General features: G+C 39.0%; 1 protein-coding gene across 3 annotated transcripts in view; it reads right to left on the bottom strand.

The window, feature by feature from the left end:
* The window catches only part of phkb (phosphorylase kinase, beta), a 274,002-nt gene that overhangs the window by 128,444 nt on the left and 127,366 nt on the right, over positions 1-18,192 (bottom strand). For all 3 annotated transcript variants that reach the window (XM_080186956.1, XM_080186954.1, XM_080186955.1), the window contains 3 exons: positions 12,776-12,871; positions 6,126-6,323; positions 2,792-2,849 (listed from right to left, as the gene is read on the bottom strand). In XM_080186956.1, coding sequence (XP_080043082.1) covers positions 2,792-2,849; positions 6,126-6,323; positions 12,776-12,871 — 352 coding nt within the window. The remainder of the gene's footprint in view (positions 1-2,791; positions 2,850-6,125; positions 6,324-12,775; positions 12,872-18,192) is intronic.

Raw genomic sequence — 18,192 nt, 5'->3', positions numbered from 1 at the left:
CAGCTAATAAAACATGCGCTTTATAAAGATACACTTTATAAACATACACTTCTCACAGAGTGAAGAAGCCTAAAAGTTATGCTAAACCAATATCAAACTCAGACTCAGCTGGTGCACTGTGTCCAATTCTGTGCATCACTTCAGAAAGGATGTGTAGATTTTGGACTGTCTACAGAAAAGATTTATAGATTAGCTCCCAATATGACAGATAACATTTGCTCAGAGAGACTGAAAAAGCTAGGGTCGTCATCCTTGCAATAGAGAAGATCAAGAGAAGATTTAAAGAGGTGTTTAAAGTTATGAAGAGTTTATCTTCATGAAGAGATATAGTAAATAAAGAGAAGCTGTTTCTAATGGCTGAAGAGTCAATAACAAGGAGGCAATGATTTTAGGTGAGCGGTGAAAGAATCAGAGGAGATTGGAGTAAAAACGTTTTTATACAACAAATAGTTAGAACTTGAAATGAACTGTCTGATAGGGCAATGGATGCATGTTCAATAGTTGCCTTCAAAAGGAATAAATGTTTGAAGGAGAAAAAATTGCTAGGATATCAGAAAAGATCTAAGGAGTAGGGCTAATTAGATTCTTCTTCAAGAGTTTGTGTAGCATCAATGGGCTGAATGGCCTCTCATTTTGCTATAATCTATGATTGCACAGAATTAACTGGATAGCAGTCACTTTTAAGGCAAAAGGGAAATTCCCCAACCTTGAACTTATTTATATTATTAACTTCCTCCAAAAATTTCATTACAGAAAATTAGTGTTCATTTATTTGTTTGTACTGTTACAGTCTAACACACCTGTCAATTAACAAGTATGAAATGCTAACTAAACATGACAAGTTATCTTGAAAGACTCTTTAATGTGGCAATAAATGTCTTTTAAACATAGGTTTTTGCAGGAATTTGGAAGCAAATGTACACACAGATTACATTGTGGCTTACAGTCAAGATATTCAGTTATTGAGGTATGTTGCTCTCTCACATGGATGCAGTAGCCTAGTAACTATGGTATTGGACTAGTTATGAGATCAAATCCCACCATGTCAACCAGACAAATGACCGTGAAATCAGAATGATTTACCGATGGTGTTCAAGGAGGGGTAGCTGCAACCTTACTGATGGTGTTCAGGGAGGGGTAGCTGCAACCACCCACCACCCCCGCCCCCCCACTCTGGTGTGGCCTATGTATAATCACTCTTTGCATGTGCTTGATTCTTAAAGTTCACAGCAAATGGCTCAGCTATTTTAAAAAGGTTATAAACTAGAACAGCAAGATATTTAGAAGATGAAGCCACAAGCAGTAACCCAGGCATCAGATTAAGGTGGTACCAGTGCAGTCGAGGCTGCATTAGTCCTCTTAGTTAAACTTTGGTCAACTGAAGTCTGAACTGAGAAAGCTGCCCCACAGTCTAATCAAGCAACAACCCCATATAGTCATTTCAGACAGCCAATGTCCGATTAATCTAACTCTGAACCCCACGGAATCTCAAACAAAGACTTGGCCAATTTGTTTATTTATTAGTGTCACAAGTAGGCTCACACTGACATTGCAATGAAGTTATTGTGAAAATCCCCTTGTCATTTCAGCACCTGTGAGGGAGAATTGAGCATGGCCAATGCACCTAACAAGTGACTGTGGGAGGAAACCGGAGCACCCAGAGGTAACCCACACAGACATGGAGAGGATGTGCAGAGTCTGCACAGACAGCGACCCAGGTTGGGAATCAAACAAGGTAGGCCAGTTAAGACTGAAATGAGGAGGAACTTCTTTATTTAGAACCTTTGGAATTCTCTACCACCAAAGGCTGTGGAGGGCAAGTCACTAGATATACATAAGCAGGAAATAGGTAGATTTCTGGACTCTACAGGCATCAAGATATATATCGAGAGTGTGGGAGTGTGACATAGAGGTACAGGATCAGCCATGACCATACTGAATGGTGGAACAGAATTGAAACACCTAATGGCCTTCTCCTGCTCTTATTTTCTACGTTTCTAATAGCAGGTTACAGTCACCCTACAGAAGTGTTCAGCAACGATCATTGCCGAAACAAAATGCAAACCACTTTCTTCATGCCTTTAAGTCCTTCATTCTTTATGCAATGTCACGTGGGTGCCATTACGGGTGCATAATCATCTTAAGAATGAAGAATTTCATTTCCTAGGAAAGATGCCACTCATTTTTTGAGAAGAAATGAAAAGAAATGCTTACTGCCATTTAAATATTAGAATCTAGCATCATTATGTTCTTGCAAGTCATACGACCACACATAAGCCACTTTGACATCATTCAAAAAAAAATCAACAGGTTTGGTTTCCCCCTATTGTTTATGATTCCTATACAATCGTTGATTGGTACAGTACAGGAGATCGTCATTTGGCCATCAAATCTGCAGTAGTTTTTGAAGGGAATCCAACTGATCCCATTGTCCTATTCTTTCCTGTTTTATCTGCAACTTCCTCCACCTCCCCCCCACCAAGTACTTATTCAACTCCCCTTTGAAGGCAGCTTTTAATTTATATTCCAATCTTTGAAGTCAATAATATTGGTTGAATCAATGTCACCCATTTTACATCATCAACCATAGCGGAAATTATGCTTGGAAACACAGGGAGCAACCAGTTCTATTTGTTACTTTCCAATTTTAACATTGCTTCTGTTCCTTGTTGAGAAAATTCAGTCTTCTAACATAAACTATATATTTCTGGCCCACCATGAATCTGAACGTAACATGTACGACAAATTAAAGCAACAATTTATTTCCAAATAAAATACAAGTTCTACTCACCATCAATTATCAGGTAAATATAGAACAGGGGAAATTCACATTCAATGCCATCAAACAGCTACAAAATAAAAATAATTTTCATATTTAGCATTAACTGTTAGTATGTCATAAACATGGGGTTTATAAGATTGTTATGCTTCAAGACAATATCCCTAATTTAGGGTAAAATGAAGAGAATAATATGACTTATTCTGAAGTCTTCTTGACAACAGGTCTAGGTGAGTGGACTGTTTAAAAGTAAAGGAAGGTTCAGATTGTTTTGCTGGGAAGAAGGTGCAAGGTGTTCACACTTGGGAGATAATAGCAATTTCATCTGTGTTTACAGTGGTTAGATTAGTAGTCTCTAAAATCATAGGAAGGTGTAAATAATGTCAGATTGTAAACAGCAATGCTTTAAACCATCTGAAATAGAATAAAATTGGGGTCTAACAAATAGCCAATCAGCATTTCTACATGGATATATGGCCCGTGAAATTCACATAGCAATGGATCTGGGTAATGAGTAAGGAAAGGTTTCTAAGATATCCTTCATATTCACAGGTGCATATCTATCAGGACCCAAGAGACAGGGAGCAGCAAGAGACTGAAAGTTTATTTGATTCACCGTACAGGAAAGCGGGTAGGAGTTCACACTTCGGTTAAAAAAAAATCCATGAGGACTTGAAATGGGGCTGAAAGATTTGGCTGGATCATGCTAGAGGAAGAATCTTCAGGAAAAAAGCCCTTACCGTGAAACATAGTTCTGTGGTTAAAGGTTACCAGACTGGGAATGGAAAGGAAGGGAAGTAAGCCCTGAACAGCCAAGGTCACTTTTGATTGGGTCTGGAAAAATTGAATGACTTCTTAAGGAACAATGTAAGATATACCTATGAAGTGGATTTTTGGTTGTACGAAAAGTAAAAAGGGAAAGTTTTGTTTTGCAGTTTAAGTTATAGGTTTCCTATTAAGTAGTATTTACTCATCAAGCTTCTGTTACAGTAAAAATCTTGCCATGTCATCGTTTCAGGTATCAAATAAAAGTTCAAATTTCTTTTTTCAAAGTTATCAGTCGCTACATGGATCAAAACAATTCTTGCTGACATACAGCTTAAATACAAGCTGTTTATTATGATAAAACAGATATTACTCCTAAAAGTTCCTCTTTTATAGTTTGAGCATCAAGTTTGAGCCATTTCAAATAATGAGGGTAGGACAAAAATATATTTTTATAAAACAGGGGTCAAGTTTGGATAGAAGTTTGTGCATTGTAATGAATATTTTTTTAAACACAGAATGAGCAATAGGAAACAATCAGCTGATCCACTACTGTCAAAGCAAACAATGGTGAGTTGTTCTTATGTTTAATGTTGCAAGAGTTTTTTTGTGAGTTAGAACTGAGTTACAACAATTGTAAATGCATTTATTTGCCTGGAAAACAAGAATTTTACATATAATTGCTAGTGGGCTACATCAAAATTCATGTTTAATCATCAGCAAAATTAAAAAAGCAGACAGTAACAGGAACACCCTCTATAAAGTTTGTTCACCTTAATTAGCAATCATCAAGAAGGATGGGCATTCTATGGAGAAAATTAAGGTCCATTGTTTCAATTGATTTTTTAAAACAAAATAGAACTTAGGGGTAGTAAATTTTTTTTTAATTCTCCAGAAGGCTTAAGATTGATTTTTCAGGAATCATTTGAAGAGACGTGTTGTCTCCAGATGCAACATCCATAAGCCTAGAGACAAGAAGCAAAATATGTTGGAATCTTTTATGCCTAGTGAACTATTTACAATATTTACAAACTAGGACACACTTTAGAGTGGGGGTCAGTTATTGCAAGTTTGTTGTACAACAAATTAGTTGTATAAAATAAGTCTTTTTACTAAAGTTATGCCTGAGGCTTTTAGCCACATTATGGATATTTAAAATGCAACCCACCTCCTGGGAACAGATTGGCTGCCTGCTTCTGGTTCTGTCTGTATAAAAGTGGAAGTCGGCAAGTTGGATCTGGCTTCCAGGCACTCATCAATTTTAAACCCTCATTTCCATCAGTCTACCCTGCTCATTTATGGGCTCAGTAAGAAGGTTCACAACACCAGGTTAAAGTCCAACAGGTTTCTTTGGTAGCAAATGCCACTGGCTTTCAGAGTGCTGCTCCTTCATCAGGTGAGTGGGAGTTTTGTTTGTGAACGGAACTCCCACTCACATGACGAAGGAGTAGTGCTCCTAAAGCTAGTCCAACGCCGGCATCTCCACATCATTTACAGGCTCCCATATTTCAAAGGTCGACTGTGATACACTTTAGGATTTCCTAAGAAGTTATTAAGATACCATCCAAATGCAAGTTCTTTCTTTCATCCTGTGACCTTTCAGTCAGAAGAATTAATATTCTGTACAGTCCCAAGTTAGAAATAAAGGAGAGTTATGGTTGTTGTTTGACTTTGGCATAGTTGCATCATCATTGGAAATAATTTGAAATCCCATCCAGTAAGTTCCTTATTCCAGTCGTGTAATTAAAAAAAAAGAAATGCATTTATACAGTGCTTTTGATGACCATCGGATGTCTCACAGCACTTTACAGACAATGATACTTTTGAACTCTGTCACTGTTGAAAAAACAAATACAAAATAAACACCAAATAAAAGGGGCTCTTTATCCAGAAGGTTAAAAGGTAAGTGAGAACATTACATTTTGGCTCTCACTTTTTATCAGCCAGGTGGATCATAAACCAAACCAGAGACAGAGGCTTGCCCTGCATACCCCTCAGCAGACTGAAATGTGGCATGTAGCACTAAGAAAACAAGGACAATACGCATTTTCCAAATTAAGGTTTATTTAAAAAAAAATTGGAATGCATTGGGCAGCATGGTGGCACAGAGGTTAGCACTGCTGCCTCAAAGTGCCAGGGATCCAGGTTCAATTCTGGCCTTGGGTGACTGTGTGGAGTTTGCACCTTTCCCCCGTGCCTGCATGGATTTCTTCCAGGTGCTTCGGTTTCCTCCCACAGTCCAAAGATGTGCAGGTTTGGTGGATTGGCCATGTCTTTTAGTGTCCCAAGATGAGTAGGTTAGAAGGATTAGTGGGTAAATAAGCAAGGCCAGATTTTTTGACCATGCTTGCCCCAACACCGGAAAATCCCGCTGGAGGTCAATGGACCGTTCCATGGTGCACCCCTCTATGATGCCCGTGGTGGGCGGAACGGGAAAATTCACCATGTGGGATTATGGGCATAGGATAGGGGATCGATTTTAAAAAAAGATGGATTGGTACAGACTCGATGGGCCAAATGGCCTCCTTCTATACTGTAGGGATTCTATGATTACAATGATGTACTGATTTGCCAGAAGTACCTTGATTTCTGCTGGTTTATAGTAACGTCGTGAATTGTCTTCCAAGCCTGTTCTGTATCCATCTCTTAAAAAGCGTTTCAATCCATATTTTCCTTTTAGTTTACGAATAACTTTCTCAATTGTTTGATTAAACAAGGCATCATCATCCACTGCAAATGCAGGATAACTTATACAAGGCAGGAGAGCAGCATCTGTATTCTGGAATAAAATATTGTATATGATTAATCATTTTGTTGTCAATATCTAGAAACAAAATATTCCATATGATTCAAATTGATACAGTATGTTAAATAATGGCCATAAATTTATATACAATTATTAATTCAAATAACAAACTATACTCTTACAAAGCCACACTTAAGCAGCTGTAATGATACAAACAAGAAATACCTTGGGACCAGTCGACAAAAATGAGTTTTGTATTAAATGTAAATTTGAGATTACACTGTTAAATGAGAAATTAAAGTTATGAAATTACAACTAAGTTGTGAAATACCATATAAGTGTCAGTTAATTAGATCCTAGAATGAGAAGTTAAACACAGAACTATGAAATCCAATGATTTAAGTTGTTTTCTAATTCTCATCAATTGATACCTTGCCCAATTAACCATTATTTACATATAGTCCTGAACATAAAGTGCCAGCACATCTCTCCACAACTGGTAGCAGTAAAGTCAAGCCACATTTAGTCCTCAGCCGCTATCTACACTTGTTCATGAGTATTTGTTCTAGCTTACTTTAACTAAGTAACAATTGCAAGGAAAGTGTAGCATCTTGTCTGCTACCTGGAGTGGGATGAGTTAAATTAAACTGGAAATTAAGCCTGGAACCTTTCCTGTGTGCATGTCACAGCTGGTCTATGGATAAATTTGCAAAGCTATTGTGGAAATCATAAATCATAGTGTAATATTGCCTTTAAGGAACGACAAGATGGGAACAGAGCATATAAAACTGTAATGCTAACATGGATTTCTGAAGATACCATAAACGATGAAATTAAACTCAACAACTTATAAATAACATTAAAACCTTGAAACTAAATTATTGCCTTAAACTCTCTGCAACTTGCTACTCTTCACAATTTACAAATGGTTCTTCTGTTAGAGCAAACATTCGTTAATAATAGCAGCTTTAAAAAATGGGTTAATTACAAAATATAATGACTAATTACAACATATGACTAATATAAAGATCAGTCATGGATTGATGTGCTACCTGTGGTCTGCAATGGAAGCCAGCACATTGAAAATATATAATACAGGGCAAATGAATCATCAGAAATGCCAATACAAAAAGTATAGTTGTCCTGGTTCCTCCACACCAATGCTATAGTTAAGAAAGCCCACCAATGCTTCAGTAGGCTTTCTCAGGAGGCTAAGGAAATTCGGCATGTCCACTACGACTCTCACCAGTCTCTATGTATATATATATATATATATAAAAGCATTTTTTCCACATGTATCACAACTTGGAATGGCTCCTGCTCTGACCAAGATTGCAAGAAACTACACAGGAATGTGAACGTCGCCCAGTCCATCATGCAAACCAGCCTTTCATTCACTGACTCCGTCTACACTTCCCGCTGCCTTGCAAAAGCAGCCAGAGTAATCAAGGACTCCACGCACACCCCAGATGTACTCTCTTCTGCCTTCTTCCGTCAGGAAGATACAAAAGTCTGAGAACATGTACCAACCAACTCCAGAACAGCTTCTTCCCTGCTACCATCAGACTTTTGAAAGCACCTACCCTATATAAAGTTGATCTTTCTTTGACTGTAACACCATAATCTGCACCCCCTCCTTCCCTATGTACTCACTGAATGATATGCTTTGTTTGTATAGTATAAGAAACAATAATTTTCGCTGTATACAAATACATGTGACAATAATAATAAATCAAATTGAATCACTTGGGGCTGAGTTTTACAACTAGGAGGATTTTCCAGCTGGTCAAGGCAATGGACATTTGAATAACTCATCACATTTTATGGCCTCACCCTACCATGACCGGGTCATAAAATTTCACCCCTGGTTACTAAAGGATTTGCCAAAAAATTGTTTATGTCAGGGAAATTTGTCCTGTGCATAGTAAAAGTGGCATTACGTAGGTGACAGGGTTATCAAGAGTATATAATGAAGGTAATAAAGAACTGAAAGTTGAGTGGTTTTATGTAGACCATAAGACATAGGAGCAGAATGAGGCCATTCAGCCCATTGAGTCTGCTGCACCTTTCAATCAAGGCTGTTTTCTTTCTCATCACCATTCTCCTGCCTTTTCCTCATAATCCCTGATCCCCTTAATAATCAAAAACCTATCTATGTCCGTCTTAAAGACACTCAATGACCTGGCCTCCACAGCCTTCTGTGGCAGAGAGTTCCACAGAGTCACCACTCTCTGGCTGAGGAAATTCTTCCTCATCTCTGTTTTAAAGAACCATCTCTTTAGTCTGAAGTTGTGCCCTCTGGTACTAGTTTTTCCTACTAATGGAAACATCCTTTCCATGTCCACTCTATCCAGGCCTCGCAGTGTCCTGCAAGTTTCAATAAAATCCCCCCATATCCTCCTAAACTCCAACGAGTGCAGATCCATAGTCCTCGACTGTTTTTTTTATACGGCAAGCTCTTCATTCCAGCAATCACTCTTGTGAACCTCCTCTGACCCTCCCCAAGGCCAACACATCCTTCCTGAGGTACGGGGCCCAAAACTGCTCACAATATTCCAAATGGCGTTATACAGCCTCAGAAGTACATCCCTGCTCATGTATTCTAGGCCTCACAACGTAAATGCTAACATTGCATTTGCCTTCCTAACTGCCGAATTAAGCTGCACATTAACCTTAAGAGAATCTTGAACATGGATGCCCAAGTCCCTTTTGCTTCTGATTTCCTAAGCATTTTCTCCATTTAGGAAATAGTTTATGCCTCCATTCCTGCCTCCAAAGTGTAGAATCTCTCACTTTTCCACACTGTATTCCATCTGCCACTTCTTTGCCCGTTCTTCTAGCCTATCCAAGCCCTTCTGCAGCCCTCCTGCTTCCTTAAAACTACCTGCCCCCCAAATGTCTTTGTATCATCTGCAAACTTAGCAATAGTGCCTTCAGTTCCTTCTTCCAAATTGTTAATGTATATTGTGAAAAGTTGAGGTCCCAGCACTGACCCCTGAGGCACACCACTGGTCACTGGCTGCCATCCTGAAAAGGATCCCTTAATAACCACTCTCTGCCTTCTGCCAGTCAGCCAATCTTCTGTCCATGCCAGGATCTAACCCTTAACACCATGGGCTCTTAACTTATTTAACCGTCTCCTATGCTGCACCTTGTCAAAAGCCTTCTGAAATCTAAACAAATCACAGCCAAATGTTCTCCTTTATCTAATTTGCTTGTTACCTCTTCAAAGAACTTTAACGGATTTGTCAGACATGACCTCTCCTTGACGAAGCCATGCTGACTCAGTCCTATTTTATCATGCACTTCCAAGTACATAAGAACATAAGAAATAGGAGCAGGAGTAGGCCATCTAGCCCCTCGAGCCTGCCCGGCATTCAATAAGATCATGGCTGATCTGTCGTGGCTCAGTTCCACATTCCCGCCCTCTCCCCATAACCCTTAATCCCCTTGTCTATCAAAAACCTATCAACTCGCGTCTTAAAAATATTTAGCGAGGCAGTCTCCACCACTTCAACGGGCAGAGAATTCCAGAGATTCACCACCCTTTGAGTGAAGAAGTTCCTCCTCAACTCCGTTCTAAACCGCCCCCCTTTTATCTTGAGGCTGTGCCCTCTAGTCCTACTGTCCTTTCTGAGCGGGAAGAGCCTCTCCACCTCTATCCTATCCATCCCATTCATCATCTTATACGTCTCAATGAGATCTCCCCTCATTCTTCTAAACTCTAACGAGTACAAGCCTAGTTTATTCAGCCTCTCCTCATAGTTCAACCCCCTCAACTCCGGTATCAGCCTAGTAAAGTACTCTGTGATCTCATCTTTAATAGTGGACTCTAAAATCTTGCCAATGACCAAAGTCAGACTAACCGGCCTATAACTTCCCATCTGCTGCTTCCCTCCCTTCTTAAATATCCTCTATATCCAATAATGGCAGTATTACTTTTGATGAGATAAGAATGTCAGTTTAATTTCTATCAGTTATTTTGTGACACCTATCCTCTTTTCAACCACTAGTATAACTTAATTGAAATTTTCAAAGCTCTGTGGATTTATAACATCAGTTCCATAGCCTCACACAAATTTCAAATAGTACGACCATAATGTGAAAACAAAATATTGCAGATGTTGGAAATCTGAAATAAAAGCAGGAAATGCTATCAAACTCAGCTGGTCAGGCAGCAACTATGGAGAGGGAAACAAAATTATATTTTGAATCTGGATATAGATGCTGCTAGACCTACTGAGTTTTTCCAGCAGTTTCTATTTTTATTGGCCATAATGTGAATTTAGTCATTGTTCATTACTCCGTGTGCAAAGACTGACTAATCTATCCGGACGGTCCAATCATTATAACCAACATACACTTGTGTAAGAAAATGCTCTCTATTCCAGTGCTTCCCAAACAATTTTCCAATGTGATTGCATTTTAATTTCAAGAAATCAACATTACTCCAGCCATAAAAAAATACAAAACAACAATAAAGCAATATAATAGCATTATATAATTGTAAAGTTTAGTGTATTATAAATCAATATATAACACCATCATATACATATGACATTCTTATTTCAATCTTTTGTCTAAAATGTACTTATGTCACTGTCAGGCAAACTCTCCATATTCCCCAGTGACAGAAGACTCAATGAAGCCCTTCTCAGTTTGCTTCCTGGACCAAAATGGCTGCAAATGCATTTTTCTACCTATAAAGATGGTGGCCAGTAACCCTGGGAGCAGCTCTGAATTGGGACGAAGTCTTGGAGAAAAGGGAGCTTGAGACCACATCCATGTCTTTAGTCCCAGAAGGAGGAGTGAATGAATCCTCAAGGTCTTGCAATGCATTAGGGAAATGAGGAAGTTAAAGGGGAACTGGATTTATATTCTTAAGTCTTGACTAACAACAAGGTTAAGATTGTAAGGCTATCTTTGTTTACAGAAAAGCCTGCTTTTGTTTTTAAAAAAAACATATAATCTTGTGGCATAGCTCTTCCACGTGATCACTGGTTGTACAAATTTTTTAACGGTTAACGATCTCTCTGGGGATCAAAACATTCTGCGTTGCCAGAAACAAAACAGAAAAACCTCCTGCCATGTTAAAAAGAAAATAATCAACAGGAACCAGGCTCTTCCCACTTTTTCCCCCAGATCTACCCACTGTACTATTAAAAAAATTTAAACAACTACACTTTTGAACATATTTGGGGCAGCACTGTGGTACAGTGGTTAGCACTGCTGCCTCACAGTGCCAGGGAACCGGGTTCGATTCCTGGCTTGGATCACTGTCTGTGCAGTCTGCACATTCTCCGTGTCTGTGTGGGTTTCCTCCCACAGTCCAAAAGACGTGTTGGTTAGGTGAATTGGCCATGCTAAAATTCTCCCTCAGTTTACCCCAACAGATGCTGGAGTGTGGCAACTAGGGGATTTTCATAGGAACTTTATTAATGTAAGCCTACTTGTTACACCAATAAATAAACTTTGATGAACTATAAAACTTTATTTCTGAGCTCCAGCCTCCGTATATAACTTGTGGAGTTTAGGGACAGTAGTGCAGTAATCGTAAAAGGAAATTTACCAAAATAAGAGAAGATACACCCAAACCGATAGCTTCATTGAGATCATGTTACCCTTGCCACATGTGAAATCACCTAAATCAGGCCCTTCATTTGTCAAATTTCTCCAATTCAAATGCTCACAGCGCAACACCATTTCTCATAATACTGTTAATGTTATTCAAATCTGCTCTTAATAAGACTGTAAGACATAAGAATTAGGCCACTCGGCCCATCGAGTCTGCTCTGCCATTCAATCATGGCTGATATTTTTCTCATCCGCATTCTCCTGCCTTTTTCCTATAACCCCTGATCCCCTTATTAATCAAGACCTTATCTATCTCTGTCTTAAAGACACTCAGTGACCTGGCCTCCGTAGCCTTCTGCGGCAAAGAGTTTCACGGATTCACCACTCTCTGGCTGAAGAAATTTCTCCTCATTTCTGCTTTAAAGTATCATCCCCTCAGCCTGAAGTTAATCACTAAGATGAATGGTCTCCGAGATTTCGAAGGAACTCACACAGAAATAATAGTGCTGCTGTCAAAATAAGCAAACTCATTTTAAACATAAGCCACTAATGTTTGCAGTTTGAGAACAGAAAATTTTTGAAAACTTAACACTAAGGATAAGCACAGATGCACATTGTCAAAGAAACAGCTTGCACCAGTTAGAATGCTGAGTTTTGTTTAAGCAGCCTCAGACAGATCAATCAAACTTTTAATACATCCATCGCTTAGATGAAATGCCAATAGCAAGTGAAAATTGCTTCTTGACAGGAACCAGCAATAGCCAATACTTATTGATCAAAAAATTCTGAAGGTGGATTCATAAATCAGTATTTTCTTTCACACTCTCCAAACCAAAGAGCGTTCAAAAAGAAAAAGAATTAGTTATGTAGAAGCATTTACCTATTTTTTTGGTAAGGATGTTCCTACTTACATGTGACCTTGATTCTCGTGGAAGCAGTGAAGACAAGGTCTGTCTGTTCCGATTGTGCGCATCAAAATCAACAAAAATGACGGACCAAGAACATCCCTGTAAATAAAGTTAAGAGTGATAATCCATTTACATCATACCGTATACAGACCGTTTAATGTAAACACACGTACAAGTAATGATTTTTGGTATTATATTTGAAGTGCCTATACAACAACAGCTTGTACTTAAATAGCACCTTTAACAGAGTAAAGCATCCCAAGGCAATTCACAGAAACAATTTTCAAACAAAATGTAGACACCAAGGGCTTTGAAATTGTGACATATGAGCTAGAACATCCGAAAATCTATACACGATGTGATTGGAACTATTAGGCCGTCTACCACTTAACAAAGGAGATGAGCAATTCTGATCCCTGCTATAGAGGGAAGAACAAGAAAAATGGTCAATAAGCTAAGGCTCTTTAGCATTAAAGATATGGCTCTCAACAGGAATCTTAGCGAGGTACGTGATATGTAGCAAGGTACAAGAAATAAACCTAATACTTACATGTTTACATGAGCAGAAGCACAGATCAAAATTGTATATGTTAAATGCAGGAATGATGCATATCTTTAACCAGAAAAGGGTCAGCAACTGGTATTTGTCACGTGGAAGCATAACTGAGATCAGGATATTGGCCTTATTTAAGAAACAGCAAGATGGGTTTTTAGTTTACTCATTCATGGGATGTGGGCATCACTGGCTAGGCCAGCATTCACTGGCCATCCCTAATTGCCCTTGAGAAGGTGCTGGTGAACTGCTTTTTTGAATCACTGTAGTCCAGGTGGTGTAGGTACACCCATAGTGCTGTTAGAAAGAGAGTTCCATTATATTTCCGAATCAGGTTGGTGCTTGGCTTGGAGGGGAACTTGGAGGTGTTCCCATGTGCCTGCTATCCTTATCCTTCTAGGTAGTAAAGTTGCTAACAAAGACTTGGTGAGTAACTCCAGTGCATGTTTCTTCAGTGCATGGTGCATGGTAGTGGAGGGAGTGAATGTTTAAGATGGTGGATGGGGTGCCAACCAAGCAGGCTGCTTTGTCCTGTACAGTGTCAAGCCTCGAGCATTACTGGAGCTGCACTTATTCAGCAAGATCTGATTCATGTCTTGAAGATGGTGGACAGGCTTTGGGAAGCCAGTAGGTGAATTACTCTCCACACAGTTCAAGCCTTTGGCATGTTCTTGCAGCCACAGTATTTATATGGCTTTTACAGTTCATTTTCTGGTCAGTGGCAGCCCCAGGGTGTTGATAGTGGGACATTCAGCAACAATAATATCATTGACTATTGAGTGGACATGGTTAGGTTCACTAATGTTGGCGATTGTCATTACCCGACACTAGGGTGCCGTGAATGTTGTTGCCATTTATCAGCACAAGTCTGAGTATTGTCCAGCTTCTTGTTGTACATGGGTACAGATTCTTCAGTGTCTGAGATAGCGAACTGTGCTGAACATTGTGCAATCATCTGTGAACATCTCCACTTCTGACCTTAAGATGGAGGGAAACAGATGAAGAAGTTGGACTAGGACACTACCCTGAGAAACTCCTGCAGCGATGTTCTGGCACTGAGTTTATTGAGTGCCAACAATTAAAACGATCTTCCTTTCTGCTATGTATGACTCCAACCAACGGAAAGTTTTCCCTGATTCCCATTTACAACAATTTTTATAGGGCTCCATGATGCCACACACAGTCAAATATGGCCTTGATATCAAGGGCAGCCATTCTCACCTCACCTTGAGTTCAGCTTTTCTGTCCGTGTTTGGATTAAGGCTATAATTAGGTCTGGAGCTGAGTGGCCCCAGCAGAACACAAATTGAGTGTCAGTGAGAAGGTCTTCGCTGAATAAGTGCTACTTGATCGAAAAGTCAACAACACCTTCTAGCATTTTAGCTGGTTAGAAACATAACTGAAGATTATGAATATTAAGACATTGAGGATACAATATTTGATGAAACTTGTGGCCTCTTTGGGAACTCAGGTATATCATTATTGGCCAGGGTTGATTAATGCAGACTTGAACCAAAAGATTATTTCATTAAACCTTTAAGTATTAGATCAGAGTAATTTCACAATGATTTATCTTTTTGAAATATTACCTTATTATTTACTTTAAACAGTTGGTTGAACAAATCTGGGAGCTTTCACATGCAGCAAATTGTACAGCAGTTGTAAGGAAGTGACTTGAAGGCTCTTTGTTTCTCTGATTTGGTTTTGCGCATGTGCCCCCACTGTAAAACTCACTTCTGACATCTGCATTTTCAACACCAAGAGACCATGTTCTGGAAGTCCTTTCCTAATCAACTGCTCTCCTCATCCACACTTGACCCTGCTCAACTTACTTTTCGAAGAATTTCTTAAAATAGGCCATCTTGATTAGGATTTTAGTCACCAGTCCTACCTTTCTTTAGCACCCCGTTTTAACTTAATGCCTTTGCAAAGCAACACAGACTGATTTCTACATTAAAGATGTTATATAATTACAAGTTATTGTTGATGCATTTCTGTCATTTTGTACAACTCTAAAAAAGAAAATTTCAGGGACTATTTTGCCATGAGGTGGTATTCGACCTTAATCGATTTTCAGCCTCGTTAATAGAACCCATTTCACAAAACCTCTCAGCTGCTCTGATGAGGTAGATTAAATGCTGAGGGCTGATTCAGAGGCATCCAACCCCCGATGAAGCACCATAAACTGAAGACGGTAGGTCACAGTATTGCTAAAAATATGTTGTTATGGAAACAGAGCTATAGTGTAATAGCCAGGAGCTATAGTAGTGCTTTAAAAAAATAAAATAAAAAGAGGAAGAGTATTTTATGTAAAAATTCCTATTTCCAGCCTTTCTCCCTTCATTATACTGTGAAAAGTTCATAATAAATTTAGCTTTCCAACTGAAACTTTGAAACAAAAAATTGATACATGTTCAAATATTCTTATATGAACTTATGAGGATAGGTTGAGGGAGCTAGGTCTTTTCTCCTTGGAGAGACGAAAGATGAGAGGTGACCTGATAGATGTTTATAAGATGTTGAGAGGTATACATAGGGTGGATTCTCAGAGGCTATTTCCCAGGGCTGGTAGGTCTTTTCTCCCTGGAGAGATGAAGGATGAGAGGTGACCTGATAGAGGTTTATAAGATGTTGAGAGTTTTAGATTGGGTGGATTCTCGGAGGCTATTTCCCAGGGCTGAAATGGTTGCTACGAGAAGACACAGGTTTAAGGTGCTGGGGAGTAGCTACAGAGGAGATGTCAGGGGTAAGTTTTTCACTCAGAGGGTGGTGAGTGAGTGGAATCGGCTGCCGTTGGTGGTGGCAGAGGCGAACTCGCTGGGGTCATTTAAGAGACTTCTGGATGAGTACATGGAATTTAATAGGATTGAGAGTTATAGATAGGCCTGGTAGGTAGGGATATGATTGGCGCAACTTGTGGGCCGAAGGGCCTGTTTGTGCTGTACTGTTCTATGTTCTAATTAAAACATATCAATATTCTTAAAGGGGAATTCAGAATATTAACATTTTTAAAGTTTACATAAAAATATTTGAACATGCGTCAGTCTTGCACTGAAGGCAGTGCATTTTCTTTCTTCTAAAGTAGGGAAATTGAAATAATTCCACATCAAAACTGATACCAAGATTGAAAGCTTTAAAATAGGCAAATGCAGTTATAAGCATTAACAGCTTTAAGGAGCAGCGATTAGAGCCCTTTCTCAGCATGAGTGTGGGAAAGTAACAATCATAAACTTAATGATCTTCACAGGTTGGGTAAACCGAAGTGTGGTAAGAAGTACAGGCCTCAGCCATCAGTAAGGTAAAGGGAACAACTGCAGCCTCTATAATTCTGCTTATTAGGATTTTATAGTGCATGTGCGATAAGCAAAAGATATAAATAAGATACACAGCCTTTGCATCAGAGACACCCTGTAGAAGCAGGCTGTCTTCCCCCAAGCCCGTTTATAAATAAAAGTCTGTGTTACTGCAACATACAGACTTCAGTGATTTCAATTTTTTGCCATAACAATTTGGCATAGGTGACAGTATCTTCGCAATAATGGGCAGATCGAACGCTGACAGCAGGCAATGGATGAGTATGTTTATTTGCCACGCATTAGATAGGGCAGTCAACATATGAAGTGGGAAGTTGGTGGATCAATTCGAGGATCTGAAGCAGCGTACAATTCTGAGTATAGTAACTAAAGATAGTGTAGTGTTGGTTCTTTAGTTAAACGTGAAAGGAAGGAGTATTGTACTTGGTAAACTCAAGTATTAATAAAAACGGTATAGAACGTTTCCTAGTGTCCGCCGAAGTCAGTAAACAGCTGTGATAAAATGATATCGAATATTTCCTTTTCTGTTTTCTGGTGTAGTGAGAAGACCAGTGCAGCAAAATAGAATTAAATATTTCCTAAGGTATGATGGAGTGAGTAACCTGTTGCGATAAAACGGCATTGAATGTTTCCTTGGGCAGGATTTTCCACTTGCGCTCGCCCCAGGGCCGAAAAATCCCACCTGAGGTCAACAGACCTTTGCACGGTCCATGTCCCACCAGCTATGATTCTGGTGGTGGGCGGGATGGAAAAATTCCACCCCTAGTATCTGGTGTCATGAGAAAATTGATGCGGTAACATGGTACTGAATGTTTCCTGTTGTCTGGTATTGTGAGAAAACTGATAAAGTAAAACAGTATCAAACATTTCCTAATGTCCAATGGAATGAATAAACAGCTGTGGTAATAAAAATTAAATATTTCCTTGTGTTTGGTGTAATGAGAGAACTAGTGAAGTAAAAGGGTATTGAGCGCTTCCTAGTGTTCGGTGTAGAGAGAAAACCTGCGTGGTAAAATGGTATCACACATTTCCAAGTGTCCAGTGAAGTGAAAGAAAAGTAGAACTTGGATTGGGGAAGGATCTATTTCTTAGTAAGAAGACAACATCAATCGTCAAACTATAAACCTAATATCAAACATGACAGACAAAAGTTTAGATTGGAGACTTGAAGGGTTAGTCACTGAGATTATGCCAAAATATTAAAAGGTAAACAAAAAAATGAATTGATGCAAGTCCCCAAAGTATTTTTTCCTTGGGGAGAATGAGTGAGTGAGAGAGAGAGAGATAGAAAGTTACTCATATAGGGCTTCTAATGAGCAGCGATAGGCAAAGGCTGAGGAAACATGAGCTTTGATTGTTTTAATTGTCAATTTAGGTAGAAGCCTCGAAGATTCCTTAATCCCCACTGCTTCTTGAAATATCATTTAGAGTAAGAAAGTTTTATGCTACTAAGATGTTATGTGGTTAGAAATATACATATCTTTATACAGGTATGCTTGTATGCAATGAAGAGTTTTCCTATAGTTCAATATGTTTTCTTCCCTAAATTGTCA

Source organism: Carcharhinus amblyrhynchos, chromosome 4 (genome assembly GCF_965287045.1).
Source record: "Carcharhinus amblyrhynchos chromosome 4, sCarAmb.v2.hapA, whole genome shotgun sequence".
NCBI classification, from domain to species: Eukaryota; Metazoa; Chordata; class Chondrichthyes; order Carcharhiniformes; family Carcharhinidae; genus Carcharhinus; species Carcharhinus amblyrhynchos.
This window is presented reverse-complemented; position numbering and strand designations above follow the sequence as displayed.